The 23,616-nt window shown below is 50.0% G+C and overlaps 3 protein-coding genes across 5 annotated transcripts; all 3 read left to right on the top strand.

The window, feature by feature from the left end:
- Positions 1–4,674: 4,674 nt before the first annotated feature.
- On the top strand, positions 4,675–8,478 carry STMN1 (stathmin 1). The gene is made up of 5 exons (XM_035562282.2): positions 4,675–4,758; positions 5,744–5,813; positions 6,546–6,718; positions 7,439–7,630; positions 7,992–8,478. Exons 2-5 carry the CDS (start codon positions 5,801–5,803, stop codon positions 8,058–8,060), a joined length of 447 nt encoding a protein of 148 aa, XP_035418175.1. The 5' UTR covers positions 4,675–4,758; positions 5,744–5,800; the 3' UTR covers positions 8,061–8,478.
- A 2,342-nt stretch (positions 8,479–10,820) lies between these two features.
- On the top strand, positions 10,821–14,136 carry PAQR7 (progestin and adipoQ receptor family member 7). 3 transcript variants are annotated; one of them, XM_035562193.2, is made up of 2 exons: positions 10,821–10,932; positions 12,791–14,136. In XM_035562193.2, the coding sequence occupies exon 2, from the start codon at positions 12,830–12,832 to the stop codon at positions 13,868–13,870; it is 1,041 nt and encodes a 346-aa protein (XP_035418086.1). In that variant the 5' UTR covers positions 10,821–10,932; positions 12,791–12,829; the 3' UTR covers positions 13,871–14,136. The 3 variants fall into 3 exon arrangements, with proteins under 3 accessions (XP_035418086.1, XP_035418088.1, XP_035418087.1); XM_035562195.2 differs by lacking the exon at positions 10,821–10,932 and adding an exon at positions 12,010–12,034; XM_035562194.2 differs by lacking the exon at positions 10,821–10,932 and adding an exon at positions 12,251–12,345.
- A 4,871-nt stretch (positions 14,137–19,007) lies between these two features.
- GJA9 (gap junction protein alpha 9) lies at positions 19,008–22,439 on the top strand. The gene is made up of 2 exons (XM_035562255.2): positions 19,008–19,097; positions 20,862–22,439. Exon 2 carries the CDS (start codon positions 20,883–20,885, stop codon positions 22,437–22,439), a length of 1,557 nt encoding a protein of 518 aa, XP_035418148.1. The 5' UTR covers positions 19,008–19,097; positions 20,862–20,882.
- Positions 22,440–23,616: the final 1,177 nt, after the last annotated feature.

Raw genomic sequence — 23,616 nt, 5'->3', positions numbered from 1 at the left:
CTGTGCCCCGGCTGAGCCGCCTGGGAGGAAGGCCAGAATCTAGGATTCTATGATAAGGCCAGCGCTCCGACAGCCACCAGGCTGCACCCGGGGTTAAGGTGCCCATGAGCCCAAACCGCAGCCTCTGCCAAACCTTTAGGGTCTGTCACCGTCCCCGTGTGCTGGGGGATTGTTTGCAAGGACAGCAAAGTGCTTGTCATTAGTATATTAGAAGCTTATCATATTTTTCCACCCTCTTTAGAGCCTTGTAGCTCCCATCGCCATAGTATGTGGGCATCACGTGGTACCGTCGTATGGCTGCGTGTTAAGAGCTGAGTATGATGTTTCAGGGTTATATTGCCCCAATATCAGAGCAATTAATTTATATTTTCATCTCTCTTGCTGCAGGCGCAATCACCGTCTGTGGTGAGTGCTTTTACTTGTCTCATTTTACAGAGGAATTAAGTGAGTTCGAGTGAATTTCTCAGAAAGCAAACCAGCAATAGGAGCCAGGCGCCCTGTCTGATTTGAAAAAAATTAAATCATTTCCAACAGCACATTGGCAAGTGCAATTTTTTTTCCGAAGGGAACATTTTCTTAATGGTGTATTTCAGCATAAATATAGTATCAGCCTAAACCCCACCAGTAAACAAATCTCAATTACCTTACGCATTCCCTGCCCGCGGGAGAGCTTTCATGGGGAGGCAGACACTCCCTGAAAGTCGTGTTTTATTCTACATTTCCGTGGACTCCTGGGCTGCACGTGGATTGAAACATATTTGTATCTGAAGATCAGGGAGAGCTCTGCAGCCACTAATTTTTCCTGCAGGACTTTTGTCAGGCAGCAGCACGTAGGTGCCAGCACCACGTCGATGGGCAAGCGGCCGAGAGGAGACAGATCTGCTGGAGGTTAACACAAAGCCTGAAAAACATGGACAGGAAAAAACCTTGCAGCCCCTCTCTCTACCTCTGAGAGCAATTTTCTTTTCAATTACCGTCTCCTCTAGCAGGTTATTTATTATGGGAGTATGGTTATGGCTGACTCAGGTCAGTGTATTGGATTTCTGGCTTTAAATTGAACTTTACTATCGCAGTGCCTGTTACCAGTCTCAGCAATGCACTTGCTGCTCGTATTACTTACAAAGGCGCTTTACAATGTTCTCTGACTAACAAATAAGCTGTCAGTCCGTCCACCGTGGGTGCTTAAGGGTGGCAATTTTATACTCAGAAAGCGCATTTCCTTATTAGAGATTAAATATTTTTGCAAGTTAAAAGAGCTGCCGTGGGCTGAGTTGTCACCTAATTCTGTCAGTCTCTTTGTGGGGTATTGTGATAAGCACATCAGAGGAGACTCTTTAATCTTCGTGCTAAATCTGATCACGCCACGGCCTAAATTCACACGTACAAGGAGTCCTCGGGATGAGGCCTTGACTTATCTGTTTCTCTGGGAGCGGAGTGTGTTGAGACGAAGCCGAGGGGTCTTGTGCTTTGTCTGTGCTGGGAGCGAGCCTCACTTGAGTCAGCAGCGAGCAGTTGCTGTGACCGGCACGAGGGCAGCGATTTTATGCGGGTGCAGTTATCACTGGCTCGCAAGCACGGCAGCCACTGGCCCTGAGAACGGCTCAAATCCCCAGTCTGTAAAGCCTTCGCCGCTTCCCGCTCTGAGAATATCTCCTGCAGGTTCTGCTGTGGTCCTTTATTGTCCCAAGATGCACAAATTCGTCTGATTCATCTGGCTGATCTGGTTAGATTTGGGCTTCAAACAGTGTGTTCCTTCTTGAGCCTTTTTTTTTTCGGGTTAAATAGTGGCATTTTGAAGGAAATTTCTCATAATGATGCTTGTTCTTTTTTTGGAAAAAATGGAATTAGAGCAAAAAGCTCTTCTTGGTGATGAGGAGCCCAGGAGACAAAAGCTACTGCAGCCACACGCTGCTAGGCTTGCCGAAAGAAGAGTCTGTTTAGAATCCCAGTAAAAGTGTTGATAAACACAAATCAAATGCAAATTAAATAAAAGCCTTTCATACACTCCATTCTCATTGAGATCTGACAAAAATAAATTCCACATAAACAAGCGGGTCTTATGAAATGTTCCAAAAATAAAAACCCTCTTGCAATGAGGCCAAAAATGAGATCGCCTCCATGCATTTCCAGCTGCTAAGGGCTGTTATTCCTCTTTGTATTACAGCAGTGCTCAAAGATTTTGGCTTAAATTGAAACCAATGGTGGCAGGTGTTGTAAAGAGGTTAGTAAAGAGTCTCCGTGTAAGCAACACAGAATGGAAAATGTCAGAGCTGAGAACAGATCCCAAGTCTGATTCCCAGCACATTGCCTCTTACATATGAGAGCTCTTATCTGAAATAAATGATTTTGGCTGTAAAGCTGGTCTGCAAAGGAAGGTAAGTTACATTCACGTCTTTCTCTCTTTTTTCTTTTTTTTTTTCTCCCTGCGAGAAGCCCAGGAAATAAGATGGAAAGCACTGAGAACAGCCCCTGCATGACTGTGGTTATATCTCAGTCTGCATCCCTTCTTCAGAAGCTGAAAATGATGTTTCATCATCATCTCTCCAGGGGATGAGGAGTGATTAAAGGCAGTCACATAGGTACCAAACAAAAAGCCCCAAGCCCAGGAAGATTTATTTCCTTCGGGAAATCCTGAGATCATCCCAGGATAAGCTCACTGATTTTACTAAAAAACATTAATATTAAAGCATCCAACACACTGTTGATCTACATGGATGATAATTAATGAATGATAAAGCAAAACACAAGCTGATGACATGATCTCTTGGCTTCTTTGTCTTCCAGCACCATTTAATGCAATTTAATCCAAGCACTCAAGATGTTTCATTTAAAAACACGTGTTGTGTGTGATATCAATGCGTATACTGCTGTTTTTGAGCCAGGAACCCTGTAAATGTACCAGGCGTGATCCTGAATGGCCAAGCAGGCAAACCATTTTGAATCTGAAGTCCCCTCCACCCTACAAAAGCTCTACCATGCTGCTGGAAAATGGCTCTTCCCATGCCCAGCCAGCCACTCTGACAGCAACCTCTCCCAACTCTAGCAGCTCGGCGGCTGGATGTGGTTTCCATGGAAATAGACGTCAGATCAGCAAAAAACAGGGCAAATGTTTAAAATAATCTCTGTTTTGAAAGCTTTACATATTTCTGTCACAATATTAACCTTCCTTAAGGTAGGATTTTTTTTTTTTTTTGGTGCAAAATCCGTATTTTTAAGATTGTGCACAGGAAGGGTGGGTCCCCTCGGAAAAGTCCTTTCTTTGGTATTTTGGGTACAAAGACTGCTCTGCTGGGCTTGTGTTGTAGCAGAAGATTTGTGCTTTTCTCTGGCCATCTGCCTTTTATGTGTATTGACTCTTGGTGTTAACTCAAGTGACTGCAGCATGAGAACTACTGCAGCAATTGTACACGAGTAATTTGTACAGAACATGCAAAAATGCAGCCAGTTCATTTAAAACACATTTGCGAGCAAGCCACTTATCTATGCATGGTAATGGCGTTATCTCAGGAAGGGAACTGCTCATAATGCAGCCCGTAGGACAAGGGAGGATCCTCTATATGCAGCCATTGCACATTGTGTATCATGGAAATTGTGTTATGAAGACAATTGTGGCTTTTCTGGACCTGCTGGTGTCACCTCATAGGAGAGGGTGGCCAGGTGGCCAACCAAAAATGTCATTTGTTTGGGTGGCTACCCAAAAACTTATCCCAAAACGTCATTCCAGGGGCTGTGGGGGCCAACGCATTGCCAGACCCAGATCCTGTGGGGTCAGCCTGTGGTGGCTGCGGCCCAGAGGTGCACAAAGGTACACAGTGCTTATCTTGGTGATGTGACCAAGAGCCCCGAGGTGACCATGGCCCTGAGATGACCAAAGACGCTGAGACAACTGGCTGGCCTTGAGGTGACCAAGGCTCCTCAGGTGGCCATGGCTGTGCAGCGACCAAGGGCCCTGAGGTGAGAGGCTGCGGCCCTGAGGTGGCTGTCGCCCTGAGGCGGACGGCTGTTGCCCTGAGGTAGCCATGGCCCTGAGTAAAGTGTTCCTGAGGTTGGTGGCCGTCCCTGAGGTGTAAGTGGCCATCCCTGAGGTAAGCATTCCTGAGGTAGGTGGCCATCCTTGAGGTATAAGAGGCCATCTCTGAGGTAAGTGTTCCTGAGGTACAAGTGGCCATCCCTGAGGGAGGTGACCATCCCTGAGGTACAGGTGGCCATCCCTGAGGTGTAAGTGGCCATCCCTGAGGCAGGTAGCACTGAGGTAAGCTGCCATCCCTGAGGCAGCCACCCCGTCACGGCTACATTCCCCCGAGGGGCAGGGCGACCCGCGCCGCGCGGGGCCCCCGCTCCTCCCCAGCACCGGGGTGGCAGACAAAGGGAGTCCCACCGTCCTCAAGGAGCGGCAGGAGAGCGCCCCGCAGAGCCGCGCAGCCCCCGGGCCGACCCGCGGAGCAGCCGCACTCCTCGTCGCGACCCCGCAGCCTCCCCCCGGCCGCGATCGGCCCTCGGGGGTCGCCGCCCCGCATCGCCTCCCCCCGCCCCCCGCGAACTACAATTCCCGGCATGCAGCGGGCGGCGGGGAGCGGGGCGCGAGCCCCCCAGCCTCGCCCTCCTTACCCACCCCCCCCCTCCCCGCGGCGGGCGGCACGTGCCGCCGAGCTCGGCCAATAGGGGCGGGGCGGGGCGGGTCACGTGCCTTTGTTTGGCGCTTTTGTGCGCGGCGGGGCGGGCGGGAGCGGAGTGGGGCCGGAGCGGCGGAGCGGGCAGGTGGGTGCGCGCTGTCGCTGCGGGCCCGGCGGCGGGCCGAGAGGGGGGCGCGGCGCGGCGCGGCGCCGCTGCTGAGAACGGCCGGTGGGCAGCGGAGGGGGCGTCGTAGCGGTGGAGGGGAGCCGGCGGGAGGGGTCTGAGGGCGGCTGTCAGGGCGAGGGGAGGCGGCGCGGGGGGCTCTGAGGGGCCGCGGGGGGCTCAGAGGTGCCGGGGGGGGGGAGCGTTGGGTCGTCGGTTTTGTCCGTGAGGGGGGCGTGAGGTGGGGCGGGGGTTGTGAGGGGGGGGGGGGGGGGTCTGTGGGTGTGAGGGGGTGACGGGAGGCTGCGGGAGACAATGGGCGGGGGTCCTATTGTCCCGCCGTCGGCTCTGAGGGGGAGCCGCCCTGATGGCGGCTGAGGAGAAAGGCGGCGGCGCCCCCTCCCCTCCCTGACAGGACCCCGCCATTGTCAGTGGGGAGGGGGCGGGGCGGGGCCGTTCCCCCGGGGGGCGGCTGTGGGGAGAGGAGGGGGTGGGGGGGTGGGGGGGTGAGGGGAGGGGGCGCTGGGGGGTGCCCGGATGTTGCCGTTGGCCCCGCCCCCTCCCCGAGCCCCCCGCCCGCGCGCGCGCGCTCCCCCTCCCCCCGCCCGCCCCTCTCCGGCCGTTTGAATTCGGTGCGGTTGGAGAGGCGCGTGCCGGGGGGGCGGGGCCTCCGCCCCAGCGCGCCGCGCTCATTGGCTGGCGGCGGGCGGCGCGGGGAGGGGAGGGGACGAGGCGGGGAGCCGGGTCCTAGCGCCGCCCGCGCTGCCTGCGGTGGGCGCAGCCCTGACGGGCGCTAATTAAATCAGCGGCATCTCCGCTCCCACCCGTGCGCAGCAGCCCCGCTGGCCGCTAATTACCGGGTGCAGTCACCTGTCGGCCCCTCGTTCCTTTTCCCGCTTCTGTGGGGCGTTGGAAGCGATGGCAGCCGTGTGCCTGCTGCTCAGAGACGTGTCTCTTTGTTACCCAGGAGTCCAGCTGTCGGAGGTCTCGTGGAGCAGGCTGCTGGAGGCGTATTTCGTCGGTCATGGCTACTTCTGGTACGTAGGATCGTGAGCCCAATGCGTTTTTCTTCCCCCCTCCCTTAATTTCCTATGTAATTGTTGTGCTTTGTTAAATAAACTGTTGTCACCAGGCTTTTCTACCATCTCTAGGCTGCTTTGGAGAAGCTGTTAAAGCAGTGCTTGTGGAAACAGAAGCAAAAGCCATCTCAAGCTAGGCTGATAGCAGATGGGCTTCAGTTCATCTGCACGCCATCTGCTCAGTTAACGAAACCGACTGTCATCTAGACGTCTTGGTGGTCAAAACTGGTGTGCTGCTACAGCTGAAGCCATACGGGGCTGACGTGCCTATGCCCCTGTGGAGGTGTTTAAATAGTAGGATGCTGGCTTAGGTGTTTCTTGGAGAAAGGGTTTCAGTGCTAGGCCCTCTAGGTCAGCTCTTTTGAAGAGGTTCAAAATGCTCACCTCTAACTTCTCATTGGAGAAAGAATGTTTTTTCATTTGGAAGCACTGCTACAGTTGTTTTTATGAGTCTGGATATTAAAAGCTAAAATGAAATGCCAGGCACTTGGGTAATGTATCAAGGAGGAATTGTGAACTGAACTGCCCACTGCGTTTTTGAATGGTGCTACTGCGTAGAACAGAGCTATCTGCTCCAATGCACCTGTATCCTAAAGTGAGCTTGGTGGCATTCAGTTCTTGCAGGCTGCTGTTCAAGTTAGCTAAGTCAGTTTCATGGCTTAAAATCCCATTTCTTTTTCATGTTCCTAGATATACAAGTGAAGGAACTGGAAAAGCGTGCCTCTGGGCAGGCATTTGAGCTGATACTCAGTCCCCGCTCAAAAGAAGCAGTCCCAGAATTCCCTCTTTCTCCCCCAAAGAAGAAGGATCTGTCATTGGAAGAAATTCAGAAGAAGTTGGAAGCAGCAGAAGAGAGACGTAAGGTAAGTTTGAAAGGGCAGGTTAAAGGAACTCTGCTCAATCAGCCTGGGGTTTTCTTAAATTTGTCTTGCGTAAGACAAATGAGTGGTTTGTGTTATGGTAAATGGAATATTAATTGAGCTTGTTAGAATCGTGGGCTCTTAGGGAGACTTATGTCCAAAGTTATTTTGAATGGTCAATTGAAAAACTGGGGAGATAACTGAGAGGTGATGCTCTTTCAGAAGGAAGCTGTTCTTTACTCTATTTGTAATGTCATGGAAGATTCACTTTCTCCTAGAAAACCTAGTGGTGAATCTATAATTAGAAGGCTTGTGGATGCGGTATCTTGATGCAAGATCTTGCTGTTGATGTGGTTTAGAGCCCTTGGCTGTACAGAGGCTTAGGAATTGAAGTACAGCCTCACGTGTGACTGGAATCACAAACTCAGCATTCTGAGAAGTGAGTCTTCTAGGAAAGATCAATAGGTATTAACGTAAAAATCCATGTACCCTTCTGAGAAAAATCCCACTTAAAGATTTGTGAGTAATGATAGAAATTCGCTTTCCTTTGTCGGTAGTGGTGAAATGCAGGCTGTGGGTACTGGGGGGCTTTGTACTGCATCAAGAACTTATGCAGATTGCCATTAAAATGGCAGAAAAACCTCTGCTCAGGAGTTGCAGGCACCTGGATTGTAGCTGTGTAGTTTGTTTTATGTTCAAAACGCGCCTGCTCTGTTTCTTTAGTCTCATGAAGCAGAAGTCCTGAAGCAGCTAGCCGAGAAGAGGGAGCATGAAAAAGAAGTGCTTCAGAAAGCCATTGAAGAAAACAACAACTTCAGCAAAATGGCAGAGGAGAAGCTGACCCACAAAATGGAAGCCAACAAAGAGAACCGTGAGGCACAAATGGCTGCTAAACTGGAACGCTTGCGGGAGAAGGTAGGTGTTGAGTCGTGGTTGGGAGAGGAGGTGTCAGTGCTCCTCACTTACGAACCAGCTAGGTGGAGACCAGTAAACGGCCGTGTGAGGGGCTGGTACAAATAGACACATCCCTGGGCGTTCTGTGGGTCCAGTCTCGAAAGAATATTAAATCTATGGGAGACCCTGTAGAAATCCTCCTTGTGGGAAGGGGGGTGGACGGGGTTAGAGCAGGCCGCTCGCTTTCTCTCAAGCTTCATTCTGCAGCCCCCCTCAGTAAGGTGTAGCAGGTTTCCTGCTGTGAGCTGGGGACGGGATGCAGGCGGGGGCGCGCTCTGCTCTGCGCCCTGCGGCTCACTGCTCCCCTGCTGTTGTCTTCCAGGACAAGCACATTGAAGAGGTTCGAAAGAACAAAGAAGGCAAAGACCCCGGTGAGGCCGAAACCGACTGACTTCGTTCTGGAAACTGACACTCTCCCCCTCCTCTAAATATCCAAAGACTGTACTGGCCAGTGGTTTTACTTTTGGTTTTGTTTTTTAAGTTTCTAGAAACTGATGTAGAACTGTAAAGTTAGATCCAAACTGTACGCTTTCTTTGGGGGCTAGAGGGGAGACCTTCCATGTTTCACTTTTTCTAAAGTGTTGTCTTTCCAGTGTAGCTACTTCTTGTTGCATCCTTTTCTACTCCAGAGCACTTGCTACTGGGTTGATGGCTAGTACTGTATCAGCTCTGTAAGACATTTGTGAAAGGAATATGTAGTAAACTGTTCCATGCTCAATATGTTACACTTCAAAAAAATCTGACTCTGTCCCAGTCTTCTAAAATACTGCTGTAACTGAGTGACTAAATAAAGCTGCACAGTGCTGTTACCGTGAGAATCATTTCTGGAAATGACCTGAGGAATAATTGGTTGGCTGATGTCTACAACAGGCATCCTTATCCAGCGCTGACAGAAAAATCTGTAACAGCACTTCTCCTTACACCCATGGGCATGCTGCATAACTGTCTCTTCCTAGAGCACGCTCATTGTCTCGGTTGTACAGTAGGAGCTTTGTTTGGACACCTCAGCAGTTGTCAGCTGTGGGGTGTTTTTGTTCAAAGGGTTCAGAGCCACCTCCCTTCAGATGCTGATGCCTCGACAAACGAGTCCTTGTTGCCACATGACTCTGATCTGACCCTTTTATTTTTTTGGTAAGGGTTTCTGGAAGATAACTTGTGCTATTGAATCGGGATCCGTGTACCGCTCGCTGCAGTGTCACGGGGTAAAAGCCAGACCTGCTCCATGCTGGGATCACGCGCGTCCACCAACAGAGAATGCTGCTGAAGATTTTTAATTTGGTGTCTGCTGCAGATGTGTTGGGATAAAAAAAAAAACTGCCCTGGGGTGAGTCTGGAGATAACGCCTGCCCGCAGAGATGCATGCCGTGCTTGTTTTTCTGGGAAGTGAAACGTACAACTGTACTTGTGCTGTGAGTAAAGATGCTTTTAGGTGGCGCATTGCTGTAGTGTACGGTTGCCTTTAAAAAAAAAAAAACACAACAACAAACACCCTTCGTGTAAGATTAACGCAGCGTCTGGCATGTCCACGAGTACCTGTGCAGCTTGGCTGTAAAGGCGAGGCTGCGGTGGGTGAGTATAAATAGCCGTCTGTGAATGAAGCGTGTCAGTATGAAGTATAACTTCCTGAGCTGAAATACTCGGCGTTAATGACCGCCTCCCCTCGGAGCGGGGGGACCTGTCGCTTCTCAGCTCCTCGTGCTGCCCGGCACTGAGCTCTGCTCCAAGGCGCGCTCGGTCCCAGCTCCCCCTCCTAGGTCATGGGGCTGGCTGGGGGCTGGTTCTGCTCCGTGCCCAGAGCTCCTGGCACTGACCGTGCACCAGACACTGATACTCTGAGGATGGAAAACCTGGTAAGGATATTTTTAAAGGGGCTAATTGAGTCCTGGCTCACTCACCATTGCTCTGGGGCTTGCCAAAGGGGGAGGCTTACTTCAGAAAACTCTCGTGTATTACGCTTAGCGCTTTTGGTTGTACTGGAAAAATGCAACAAAAATGGGAGGGGGAAAAAAGGTGGGGAATGGGGTGACACAAAGCCAGGCTGCACAGGTGGGGGGGCCGAGCTCTTGCTTAAAGAACTTTTCAGCACTTGTACTTCACACTTCGAGGCAGGAAGGGCTGTACTTGAGCCTGCTCAGAAGCACCCAGCTGCAGGGGGAACAGCAGGCTTTGTGTTTTCAGTGGCACCGAGGTAGGGGCTGGGATCCACTGGGGCAGGGGAGGGGGCTGCGATGAGCTCAGCACGGGGAAAAAGACCTCAGGCGTTACAGGAGTGCCTGTGAAAGGAGAACAGCTCTGACACGGCGCTGTGAGGCTGGCGGTCACAGATCCGGTTCCCATCTTTAAGATCATGCGTAAGTGCTAACTGAAAACCAAAAACCTCTACGGCTTAACATGGTTGCCTGCCGCTTGAGTGAAGTTCTGCCAGCCCAAATGCTGTACGCTCCCCCCTTCTTTCCAAGGATGAGAAGGATGCCAAAACCCAAACGCTATTAAGAGCACGAAGACATTAAATACACGGCTTTGACTTGCCAAAGCTGTCACACGGGAGCCTGGGGCCTTCTGTTCCCTTCAGTTCTGCTTTCTGTGTCTTGTGTGAAATGGAGCCCAATGTGTGGGGCTGGGGCCTCGGCAGGGGAATGGACAGGGGGATGCGCATCCTGAGGGGAGAAAGGGGTAAAAGAAAAGCCCTGCCCTTGTGTGGGGGCAGGAAAAAGGGAAAATTCCTCTGCTTGATGGGGAGAACCTGTCCGAACGATGTCCAAAACGACAGCAGAAAGCTGCAGCTTCCTTGTTCCTTCAGGCTGCCCCTTGCGCCGCAGCGAGCCGCACGAACAGCAGCGGCCCTTGTAAGGGAGTAACGCCAGTAACCCCATCACGCCAATTCCCACCCCCACCAGGGGGTCAACCCCAATCCCCCCCCCCCCCCCCCCCATAAAACCCAGGTTTTCGGCCGGGCGGAGGCTGCGCACGGAGCCCGGCCCCCACCCCCGCCCCACCGCGGGCATCCTCCGCTCCCCCGGCCCGGGCGAGGCCCCGGGGGCGGCTCCCGGTGCCCGACGCTCGGCAGGGCCGCGGTGCGGGTTCCGCCCCCCCCCCCCCCCCCCCCCGGTGCCGAGCGGAGCCCGAGGCCCCCCCCGGGGGCGGCAGCACCGAGTCCCGGTGCGGGGCGGGCCCGGCGCAGGGGGCGGCCGCTGCGGAGGCTGGGCGGCAGCCGGGGCTCCGCGACCTCCGGCGGGCAGCGCGGCCGCGGCGGGGCTCTGCAGGTGCCTTCGTGGGCAGAGGGGAGAAACCGGGGACGGCTCCGGGCTGGGGGCGCCGGGACGGGAACCGAGGGGAGGAGGTGGCGGGGGGAGGCTCCGCCGAGCGGGGGCCTCGCCCCCTGGGAGCCTCCCGGAGCCGGGCTGGAGGCTGGAGGCTGGAGGCGGGGGGGGGGAGGCCCGGTGCTGAGCCGGGTTTCCGAGCAAGGGGCTGGAGCTCCGGGGGCTGCGAGGGGCTGGGGCTGGGGCTGCGGCCCCGAGGGAGGCTCGGCGGGGGGGGGAACGGATGCTGCGGAAAAGCTCCGCAGGAAATCCCGGGTGCGACAGGGGCAGGGGGAGGCTGGAGCCGGGCACGAGCAGGGCTCGGGGATCCCAGCGCTGCCCCAGCGGTGCTCCGGCCCCACGCGAGCATCCCTTAAGGCTTCGTGGCTGGGAAGAGCTTTGGAGGCGAACCCAGTGCCTGCGGGCTTGGGAGGGCCTGAAGCGACCTCCAGCGCCTCCCCTGCCTGGCTGCCTCCATGGGGATCCCACTGCCTGTGCCCCAAAATCTCCCCGGGGGCACCTTTCCCGTGGGAACCATCACAGACCAAAGGTCCCCATGCATCGCAGCAGGGCTTCGCCCTGGGAAGGCTTGGTTTGGTCAATGCTGCTCTTGCCCGCGTCCGCCCCAGCGGGACCTGAGGCTGCTCCAGACCAGCAGTGCGGGGCAAGGGCTGGCACAGTTACCTCCCCACAGCAGCCCACACATGTCACAGCATCACGGGAGGGCTCAGGTCGAGGGGGAGCCTCCTTAGCCAGGCAAGGTGGGAAAAGAGCGCTGAAGAGGGGAGCCGAACGGCAAAGAGCTGATTTTTATCCCTATTTGTGCTCCTCAGGCAGGCGTGGGTTACGGAGCTATCTGCTCCACTGCGATGAGGAAATTCTGGAGTGTAAAAAATAAAAAAAAAACAGTCCCACTCCCTCCTCCTCTGTTTCCAAACTTTGAAAAGCTTTTCCTGTCTGAGCCGTGCCTGAAATGACTGAACTTGCCAGGAGTTAAGGCTGTAAATCAGCACCGGGGCTGGACGGGAATTTGGCTGTTTTCCTCCACTTGTCTGAGCAAGAGCAGGTAAACGGGCGTGGGGGAGCTCACCTCGAGCAAGTTCTTTTCAGTGAGCCTTTAAGGCCACCATGAAAAGGCAGAGCGGGGCTGCCTTTATCTCGGCAAGGACAGCAGCTTTTAAAGTGTAAATATAGGAAGCTTGCTCGGAAAGATTACGCTGCTGGATGTCAGTGATGCAACCGGATAAACTCACGCAGGCTGCATTGTTTTCATGTAGTGTCATATGGAAAACGCAGAGTTGAAAACAGACGGTGAAAACCTCAATCAGATTATGTCGGTGCTCTGTTACTTCGTCCCCCGAGGCAGCTCCTCATGAGGTAGGGCAGGGTGTCTGGCCAGAGCCTCGAGCTGGGATTCTGCAGGCGGCTGGCAAGGGAGGATTGGGGCTGCTCCTGGAGCGGGAAGTTTTCTCAGGATGTTGTGGGAACAGAACATCCCGAACCCCTGGGAAGGGCCGAGCTGAGCTTAGCTAGGAGTTGGTGTATCCTGGTGAGTTAATTATTTCATTGATTAACCCCATGCTGGTGTCCTCTACCTCTCCAGTCTTCCGGACTGTCGCCTGCATGGGGCACTCCAGTATCACATCAGCCTCCTTCATATTGCTATTTTTGGTGACTCTCTTATTTCGGCTACAGAGGCCACTCTCTAGTCGTGCAGGATTTTACATATTAAAGTAAAAAAAAGCATTCAAACAGCCCCTGTTGCTGAGTTTGGTGAAGCCGCCATTAAACCCCACAGCAAAACTTTCTTTTTGTCCCGAAGGTTGTGCCGGCTGGCGGCGAACTGGACTTTGGCTGTGTCATGGCAACGGCCGTCCCTGAAAAGCTCAGCCGCCTCTTCGTTAACGTGCGGCAGGTCCCTCAGCTGCTGGCCCCGCTCTCCCCCTCCACTGTCAGCAGTGCCGAGGTGCCGAAGGTCTTCTGGAAGCCCTACATCCACACCGGCTACCGGCCGGTGCACCAGACCTGGCGCTATTACTTCTCGACGCTCTTCCAGCAGCACAACGAAGCCATCAACGTCTGGACCCACCTGGTGGCCGCCCTCATCCTGCTGCTGCGGTTCCAGCAGCTCTCGCAGAGGGTGGATTTTGGGCGGGACCCGCACGCCCAGCCCCTCCTCATCATCATCGTGGCGTCCATCACCTACCTGACCTTCAGCACCCTCGCGCACCTCCTGCAGGCCAAGTCTGAGTTCTGGCACTACAGCTTCTTCTTCATGGACTACGTGGGGGTGGCCGTCTACCAGTACGGCAGCGCGCTGGGGCACTACTACTACGCCATCGAGCCCAGCTGGCACGAGAAGGTTAAGGGCTTTTACATGCCCGGGGCTGTCCTGCTGGCGTGGCTGTCCTGCGCGGGCTCCTGCTACGCCAAGTTCCGCTACCACCAGTCCACCCGCCTGCTGAGCAGGCTGTGCCAGGAGATGCCCTCGGGTCTGGCGTACGTGCTGGACATCAGCCCCGTAGTGCACCGCATCTACACCGCGCCGCCGTCTGAGCACGCGGACCCGGCCCTTCTGTATCACAAGTGCCAGGTCCTGTTTTTCCTCATCGGCGCCTTTTTTTTCTCCCACCCGTACCCAGAGAAGTGGTTCCCTGGGAAGTGCCATTTCTTCGGGCAGAGCCACCAGATCTTCCACGTCTGCCTGGTGCTCTGCACGCTGGCGCAGATCGAGGCGGTGGTGCTGGACTACGAGTCCCGGCGGCACATCTACTCTTCCCTTCACGGTGACCTGGCTCACAACTTCTCTGCCCTGTGCCTCTTCACTGTGACCTGCTCGGTCCTCACGGCCATGTGCATGGCCCGGAAGGTGCAGAACAAGCTGAGCTTCAAAGAAGATTAGGAGCCCCGTGGGAGAAGCTGGGGCGCTCGCCCGCGGGCCTGAGCGGTTCCTCTGCAGCTGGTTGCAGCGATGCCGTGGCAAAGGCGACAAAGTTCGAGGAGAAGAGGAATGAGACGCTTTGCGAGCTGTTTCTCGGCACTGCTCTGGTTAGGGAGGGGGAATAAGAGCTGCTCTTCGTGCTTTTTTAATTCACAGTTAATTCCAGCTTGTTCTCAAAATGGTACACTGGTTTCATTCAAATGTCTGAATAAACAGCTGGAACAAAACGCTGGTGGTGGTGCAGCCCTGTGCCTTTGCAGATGGGGGCTGGGAAGGTTTCTGGGATGTTCCTGAGTCTTGGGGCAAAAAGTCAGGAGCTGCCGACTGACTTCCCCGCTAGCGGTGGCAGCATCCAACCCATTAAAGCAAACAGACCCATGGGGGCTTGTATAAATCATAATGAAGGGGAGCAGGTTTATTTAAAATTGGTTCACGCCCCTTTTATATGGGTTAGGGAATTGTGCAGAGCTGTCCACCCAAAGAGCATGCGGGTGGGCTTGGGGTGGTGGAATTGGAACAGCTCAGGTTGGAAGGGTCCCCAGAAGATCACCAGGCCCACGCTGCATGGGAACAGGGAGCCTGGGTGGGATGGCACCCCTGTCAGCCTCTGGTGATGGGGCTTCTGCCACGTCCCTGGGGAGGTCCTGCCCCCGATCAATTGTTCTCACCATAAATAATTTCTTTCTTATATCAGGACAAAACCTCTCCCGGTGCGGCCTGCCCCCGTTGCTCCTTGTCTTCTCCTTGTGACGAGGGAGCCCCCACCCGCTTTGTGGCTGCCCTCCAAGTACGGGAGCCCTGCGGTGAGGCCCCCCTGGGCCTGATCCTCACAGGGAGGAGAGACCCAGCTCCCTCAGTCCCCGCTGCTGGTGTTAGCAGCAGGCTTTTGGGGGCCGCTTCCAGTCCCGTCACCCAGAGCATTCAGGAAGGTGGCGAGCAGCGTGGGGCCTGGCAGCGATCCCTGGGGGACCCCCCCTTTGACAGGCCACCGGCCGGGGTAAAGCCACTGATCGCCCCCCTCCAAGCATGGCCTCTTCGCAGCCCCCCCCCCCCCCCAAACCCTATCCCACCAGTTTGTCTACAAAAGGCTGCGGGAAGCAGTCTGTTTGCTGAAGGCCAGGTCAGCAGTGACCACTGCTCTCCCCACCTCGACAGAAGAAGTTCCCGTCTTGTAGGATGCCATCAGGTTAGTCAGGCACCGTCTGCCTTCAGTAAACGGGTATTGTTTTTTCCCAGTCACCTGCTCCATTTGGCTTGTAGTAATTTCTAAGAGGACTCCTTCTGTTACTTCCCCAAGGACTGGAGAAGCCGGACTGAGGTTGGTTGGATGGAAACTGAAAGGATCGCTGTGCGTGGGGAGAGCGCTGCTCGGTGCGGAGCTGCACTGGCTGCCACGGGCAGGCACAAACCCAGCTTGTTTGTCACCGGCTTGCACCGCTGGCTTTTTTGGGTTCAGTGCGGGGCCCTGGTTGCCTCCAGATCTGCCAGGAATTTACAAACGAGTGGAGGACTTGAAGAGCTCCTCTTACGTGACTGCTGTCATTGCCTCTTCAATGTTTGGTGTAGCCTTACTCCTTGCTCTGATCAGATTTATGATTTTTTCTCTTTGCCTTTGCAATTGTGGTGGAAAAACAAAGAAACCAGTTTTACTGAGAGCAGTGCAGGCTTCCCTCTTCTATGATATTCAGATTTCCCTAGGCTTTGGCTTCTTGCTGTATCAGACTTGTGCCCAGTCCCATTTCTTTTAGGGTCCATTTAACTGCTTTATTCACTGGGCTACAGCGGGACAAACGGCCACGTGCGCGGTGAGCAGCGGCTCTGCATGAGCAGTGAATGATCTTTGCTCATCAAGGGAGTGCTCCACACAAATGCACCTTCTACAGTGTCTTCAGGGAAAAGCAGTTGCCTCTTTAAACGTGCTGAGGCACATCAGATTGGATATTTCTTGGTTGTAGGAATGGGATTTAAATGTTTTCAACTTTGATCTACAAAATTGCTGTGCAAGAAATTCCTAAATAGTACTAAGCTGGTTTTGAGCATTCAGCATCTTAGCAGGGAGTGTTTTGTGAGTACAAGCACCCTGCTTGCTTTACAGGAAGCTTTTTACAATATAGCAAAGAACTTGAGCAGCAAAAAAGGGCGTCCTAAATAGAAATGTTGCATGCTATCTAAGCTTAAAAATAACTAGTGACCAAAAAACCACCTTAAACCTTTTGGATAAATGCCAGGGCATCTTCAGCACGATCCCTTGGGAAAGCAAACCCACAAGTCTGCACCTACTAATTCGCACGTATATCATAGCAATAAAAATTGATTCTATAAACCAGCACAGAAAGCAGTCAGAGATCAAGAGCGTGTGCCTCTCCCTTTATGTGTTGTTCTGTGATCTGCCTCCAGCACAGCTGGATTTTGCAATCATAAAGACAATATTGAGTATTGTGGTTGTCCAAATTTCTCATTATCATTTGTGATCCTAATGTCACTATTGAATGAGACTACAGGAGTGAGTCTGCGTCGTCCCAAAAGCCTGTAGGACACGTCGCTGATGTCTGTGCCTCTCGCTATCTAGCTGGCCGTTGTGGGTCAGACAAGTGCAGTAGAAAATCAAAATCAATTGTACACATAAAGTGCACATTATTGATGAGTAGGAATGAAAAGGTCTGATCTTAGGAGAATGTTTCCACGACTGAATGATTTTTATGGTGTTTGACCCTGAGCTAAGAAAACATAATTTAGTAGGCAGATGAAATTTGGAGGGTATTTTGCAGCAAAACCAACTACAATAAAATGTGGGTGATGTAGCTTCCTGACCTGGGAGAAAATAGAGTATTCTCTCCTATGTCACTACTCGTGTTGTTGCTAAACACTGAATACTGGCAGGACAGTCTGTGTAAATATTCCTATCTGCAAAATATCTGGACTAAAGTAAAGAGCAGCATATTGCTGCCGTAAAATTGCCATCAGCACTTGAATTCATTTTCCCTCCTGACCGGTCAAGTTGTCATTTGACTGAAATGCCCTTTTACATGAGATAATGCATCTTGGAATACTAAGTGCAGATTGTTTTAAGGCTTCTCCTAACATAAATCTTTTACAACATGAGGAGATCCCCAGACACCATAGCTCAGTCTCTTCTAATTCTTGGGATTTTCAAACAAAGCTTCAGAATCTTTGCAGGGGGTGGGGGGTGTCCATGGACCACTCAGATGGATTAAGAATCTTTTGTACCAATAGCAGAAAAATATTTAAAAACCTACTTTAAGTATTTAATAGAAATGGCTGGCTGGAGACCAATAGCTTGCCAAAGCGACTGAGTACTTCCAGCATGCTGTCATTTAACTATGAAATCGGACATGACCTATTGACTGGTCCTCAGCATCAAAATTAAAAGATATTGATGAGCGTCGGAGTTTTCAGCAGAGGAAGTTTATTCATCCTATACAGGCCACTTGTATTGGCGATACACTTTAGCAGGGCACTGATCAGAAAAATCTAAAAGAGCATTATAGTGCTAGTTATACTTCTAAACGAATATTGATCCTAGCGCAGGAGTGGCATCTTAATACCAAGTGTGCATAACAGGTCCGAATTTTTGGCTACCGTGCTGCTAACACAAGCTCCAGGAAAACCTCTGTACACAAAGCAAGCGTATTTCTTTCTCTAGCTTCCTTTTTCTAAAATGAGGTCTCTTTCTCTTCCCTCTCCCAAACATTTTGCATGCATTTACTAAATTTTAGAGTGTTCGAATGGGTGTCACCTGCTCCATTTTTACAGGCTATATATAAATATTACTCCATCTTCAGTGTGTCTGACAGCTAGACTGAGGTGGTAGCGATTTGCTCCTGAAAGGAAATACCAAGTTATACGGGCTGGGAAAATGGAGTAGCAGTTGCAATGTTTAGGGGTATTTAGAAGAACTCAATATGACAAGAGAAGTGGCATGGGGAAAATAAATGAGGGGTCAGGAATCATGGAATATAAGGACAGGTGCTGTATATGAAGAAGGATTGAGTTTGGAGCTGCCCAAAGTACTGTTACTGTGTTTTGTTTTGTTTTGTTTTCTTTTGTTTTGCATCAGGATAGCAGCACTAGGCTGTTACAACAGAACAGATTTTCTGCAGAAATTTACACCGCATTCCTTTTGGGAGGATTTACATTCTTAGATTTTGCATAGCCAAGCTGAATGTTGCTATTGTGATATATAAAATATATCTTGGTTGTAGTTAGCCTTTTTATAACCATGCATTAAAAGAATGAAAAACAATGCCAGAAGATTATTCCAATGCCTTGACAGAAGCAGCCACAGAAAATCAGTATCGATAATTATGCCGTTAATTGACCAAGTTAATATGGCTACTGTGGTAACAAGTTTTCATAAGTAATGTCTTACGGGATTACAGGGATAAACCATCTTCTGTTGGTCAACAACTATTTCATTTAAATCAATAAAGGAAAGCTTTTTTACTTGCTGGCTTTCAAAGGCATAAAGAACAGAGTTAATTGTAGGGCACTAATGCCATGTTGTAAGTGCATCTGTGTAGTGACAGAGGTCTTCTAAAATTCCCATTTGAATTCAAAATAAGCAAGTGTCCTTTAAAAAATGAAGGAAACCACAAATGAATCAGACAACAAAAATTCTCTGCCCCAGAAAGGAGACTGGAGGGTCTGGTAGTATTTGTCCTGATGGTCTGAGCTGTAGCCTGTGTTGCTTGGGAACTCTACATCATTCATCGAACTGATGAAACTCCGTTCCGAAGACACCAAAGAGAATGAAATTCTCCTGGTTCATCAGAATATCTCTGCTTGATGTCTTTGATCACCCGTTTATCCCGTACCCATCACCGAGGCTTACAAAGGGCAAAAAGCCTCCAACGGTGGAGACTTGTGAAGCACCCTTCTCTCCCTCCTTCCACCCTCTGTTACGAGCTCCTACGTTGGGCAGTTTATGGCAGGGCTGTTTTCTTCTTTTGGAATTGTACACATAAGGTGCACAGGCTCCTTATTCGACCACACTGTGCTAGGACGCAATGCAAAACTTGAAGTTATCTAAACCAGGACCTCAGCATTTCTGCTGTAACCGAAGTCGATAAGACATCTGATGGCTCCGTCTGAAAGGACTACGTTCATGATGCAAAGCCTGCCTATGCCCAGCATTAGAACAAGCAGCGTTTTGCAATCAAATTAATAGGTAAGGGTGTGGGAAGGGGTGGGGTGGCCTGGGGTATTGCTTTCTTTTTTACTCTTTACCAGATGCTGAGATGGTTCTTAAAGCTTGGAAGGTGCTGGAGAGAGGAAAGGGAAGACCATCTGAAGGAAGTCTGAGCAGTGGATTTTTTAATTTTTTTTTATGGGATTTTTCCCTTTAGATGTTAATTTGATTACAGTTAAATTAGACTTGGAGCTGTAGCAGACTGGCCAACAGATTGATTTTCTCCTCCCTCCATCCCTAGCAAGTATAAATTCAGCGTGCGAAGCTTGCACTCCGTTGGTTGCTCCAGTAGTGAACTAAACTGTTTATAATGTGAAATTCGCTCACACGGATGGAAGATGTCAGGGGTTGTAACGTTTCATTGGATGCCATAGAGCTTAATTTTACAGATTTTTGTAAAGAAAGGTATGTTTTATTTTAATGTGCTGTTTATTTGTAATTTGTTTATCTTTTTAAAATGTCTAATACCTAATTGTCTACCAATACAAAAGTGTATTGTCATGTTTAATAGGCTGTCTTAACACAAAATTTCCTCCGTGATCATCAGTATTGCAGCCAAGACTTCAACATCCATTTACTTTCTTAATATTCTTATTTTACAGTGTGAAAATTAATTACATATGAACCAAAAACTCTGTTAAACCACCCTTATCCTAAATAATCAGACTGTTTTTAATATTCTGAATTCTGAATTTAATATTCTGAATTCTGAACAAAGTAAAGTTATATCCATGAATATAACTGTTATCCCTGCACATACAGAAGACAGATATTTTTGTTAGTGTGTACACCCACAGAAGTACTGAAATGGAATTTATAATCATGTTCACTATATAGTATCCTGTAACAGAGGAAGAACTAAAAATATGAAGTAAATGCAAGGTGTGTGATTACACATATTTACCAGTTTATCTGTACTCAGATAATAATTATTTGTGAAAATGCTGGTAGGTAATTTTTGCATAAATCATTCATTTTTCATAGAACCACAGACAAAGATTGCAACACTTGACACTTAGACAATCCATTCTGTATTTCATATGCAGGTATCATTGAGCAGAGGAAAGTGATCCGATTATGGTGATTTATTTATTTGTTTATCGTTGTGATCCACAAACCAAAAGCTATTGTTTGCTCCCAATTATATGTTCAAAAAAAGACTTTTTAAAAATTTAACACTGCATTTCTAGTGAGATGTTTTATTCCCTCATGAGAGTCTTTGTATAACCAGTTTTCACAGCGAAACAGTAATTGGACATTACCATAACCTCAGCTGCAACACGGGGCTCAGAACACCTGAAAATGAGGACCAGGAAATATTTCTCTGTTTGTTTGCAGAGAAATAAAACCTCGTTACCTTCACAGGTGTCCTAAATATAAGCACACCGCTCTCACGCTGGTGTCTCTTGGATGATGTTCAAACAGCCCCCAGGGTGCACAGAACCCTGCTACCAGTCAGGCACCTGATTTTCCACCGACTTGGATGCAGACCCGGGGTGCTGCATTTCTCGTAGTTTCCTCCTTATGGGGCTGTCTTTTACTGAAATCGATGGTGGACGATGCACTTCTTCATCTTGTAGATGAGAAAGAATAATGCCCGTAATATCAACGAGGAGTGGGTCATGTTGCCAGCTTTACAATGTGAGATAGGACGTTTTCTCCCAGTATAATTATTTTCGTAATGCATTAAGGAAGGACTGTGGCTTTTACAGTATTTGATACTTTTTCTCTGATACGTTTCAGTGTTAAGATGGCAGAATAACCATGGGAGACTGGAATTTCCTTGGAGGCATTTTAGAGGAGGTCCACATTCATTCCACCATTATTGGGAAGATTTGGCTCACTATCCTCTTTGTATTTCGAATGCTTGTCCTCGGAGTGGCAACTGAGGACGTCTGGAATGACGAACAATCAGAATTTATCTGCAACACTGAGCAACCTGGCTGTAGAAACGTGTGCTATGATGAGGCCTTCCCTATCTCCCTCATAAGGTACTGGGTCTTGCAAGTTATCTTTGTGTCTTCCCCTTCTTTGGTGTATATGGGTCATGCCTTATACAGACTAAGAGCCTTAGAGAAAGAGAGACAAAAGAAGAAAGCTCAGGTAAGAGCGGAGCTTGAAAGCACTGAATTGGAAATGACCGAATATCGGAAAAGGCTGGAGAGAGAACTCCGGCAACTGGATCAAAGGAAGCTGAACAAAGCACCCCTGCGAGGCTCTTTGCTCTGCACTTACGTGATACATATTTTCACTAGGTCTGCAGTGGAAGTTGGTTTTATGATTGGGCAATATCTGCTTTATGGGTTTCGGCTGGATCCCCTTTACAAATGTCAGAGAGATCCATGTCCAAACGTCGTTGACTGCTTTGTATCAAGACCGACAGAAAAGACAGTGTTCATATTATTCATGCAATCGATAGCGACTGTGTCGTTGGTTTTAAATGTCTTGGAAATTATCCACCTAGGATTACGAAAAATTAAAATGGGTCTTTGTGGGCAGGAGGAAAACAAGGGTGGCCATGGCAATTTCTACATAAACAAATCTAAGAAATACTCTGTGATACCACGCTCTTCTTTGGGAATACCTGCAACCCCTCCAAAAACTCTTCCTTCTGTACTTAGTGGTTATGCATTTTTAATGGAAAAGCAAACCGACACTGCCATCTACCCGGTTCTAAATTCTCCTCCCATGTTTCAGTCTATCCAAAATAACCATACAGAAAATAGCAGCAACTACACTCATCACAATCAGGAAAATAAATTGCCGAGGAAAAGGCCAGCTACAAGTGCTTTAAATGATCAGAATCAAAATATTAGCACAAATAATGAGGCCTTGCCTAGCAGGCCTGAGACTGAAGCAAATAATTCTCAGAAAGAAGCTGATCAGAAACATTTCCTTGCTGGTACACAGAATGCAGATACAGCTCCAAGTATGTGCTTGAGAAGCTTTGCTGAAATGCCATCGCAACCGTCTCTGCAACCTTGCACTTTTCCAGCTGCCAGCTTCAGAAGGCAGCAAGGAATCGTTTCCTCCTGGAACTGCTCCGCAGCCGTCGAGAGTGCCGGCTCTTCCACGAATTCTCTCACAAAGAGCAGCAGCAGAAGACAAAGCAGTCTCAGTGCAAACCAAGGCCAGCCACCTTCCAAAACCGACATCAGAAATCCCAGCCGCCCAGACACTCCCGACTCCGTCGGGGAGGCGAGCTCCGGCTCCCACCAGAGCAGGGGCTGCAGCAGCCCCCAGCTGCTCCCCGTGTCCGGGCGCCCGTCCCTGTCCAGCAGTGCCGGCAGCCGGCGTGCCCCCACCGACCTGCGCATATAGCGCGAGCGCGCCGGTGAATCACGCTACTTGGTGCCAGGGTAGTTACTGGAAGTTGTAATATACGAGCTATTTATAAGAGTAGCCGCCTCGTTTGACTTTAACCAGCTCTTTCACGGAAGTGAAAATAGAACTTGTGTAGCCCTTTGCTTATTAGCTAAGTAACTTTTAAACAGTCTGCTTCTTGGCAATGAAAGGAAGGCTTGAACCTCAGTGCCGAACATCTACATTAACCTCCCAGCTAAAAAGGGTTACATAGATCATAGAAATCCACGCATTAGGAAGTCAGGGCTAAAATTACAGCTGTACCTAAATCAGATAAAAGTAGAAGATAAAATTACAGTCTAAAAATGTATTTTACAAAGACCAGTAAAGGAAGTTAAGCTAAAGAAAGCACTAGAACACATGAGAAATACAAATTATCAATAAATAACTTTATTCTTAATCTAAGAATTCAAACACATAGTTGATAGCTCTTTGAAAGAAGAATGTCAAGTATATTCTGCTGTTTGAACTACTAAATACAAAAATAACAAAACATTTGATAAATGTTTCACTTATTGACTCTGCAGCACATATTTTTTCAGTGTATCACCACTGACTTCTTCAGCAGAGAAATTAGCGATTCTCCTATCTTTTGGTGTCACAGCGCACAGACACAACGCTGTGACCAGGTCAAGGCTTGACAACCTTCCCAGGCCATGGGCCTCCCCAATTATTTTGGTGTCAGTAATACTCTTTTTGGTGTTGGTAACGCTCTTTTTGATGTCAGCAGGAATCTTTTTGACATTGGTAACGATCTTTTTGCCGTCAGTAACACTCCTTTTGACATCATTAACGCTCTCGTTGACGTCACAGCGCACAGACACAATGCCGGGACTAGGCCGAAGCCCCACAGCCTCCCCAGGCCGCAGGCCTCCCCAGTCTTTTGACATCAGTAACCCTCATTTTGACGTCAGTAATGCTTTTTTGTGATATCACTAACACTCTTTTTTATGTCAGTAACACTCTTTTTGACATCACAGTGCACAGAAACAATGCAGGGACTAGGCCGAGGCCTGACAGCCTCCCCAGGCCGCAGGCCTCCCCTGATGTCACTTTGACATCAGTAAGCCTTGTTTCGACATAATTCACGGTTTTTTTTTTTTTTGATGTCACTAACACTCTTTCTGACGTCAGC

The sequence above is a fragment of the Cygnus atratus genome, chromosome 23 (assembly GCF_013377495.2).
Source record: "Cygnus atratus isolate AKBS03 ecotype Queensland, Australia chromosome 23, CAtr_DNAZoo_HiC_assembly, whole genome shotgun sequence".
Lineage (NCBI taxonomy): Eukaryota > Metazoa > Chordata > Aves > Anseriformes > Anatidae > Cygnus > Cygnus atratus.
This window is presented reverse-complemented; position numbering and strand designations above follow the sequence as displayed.

Coding starts and splice junctions, on each gene's coding strand:
- STMN1 (XM_035562282.2), top strand. Junction 6,719..7,438: donor CAGCAGAAGAGAGACGTAAG/GTAAGTTTGAAA, acceptor CTGTTTCTTTAG/TCTCATGAAGCAGAAGTCCT. Junction 7,631..7,991: donor TGGAACGCTTGCGGGAGAAG/GTAGGTGTTGAG, acceptor GTTGTCTTCCAG/GACAAGCACATTGAAGAGGT.
- PAQR7 (XM_035562193.2), top strand. CDS start 12,830: ATGGCAACGGCCGTCCCTGAAAAGCTCAGCCGCCTCTTCGTTAACGTG.
- GJA9 (XM_035562255.2), top strand. CDS start 20,883: ATGGGAGACTGGAATTTCCTTGGAGGCATTTTAGAGGAGGTCCACATT.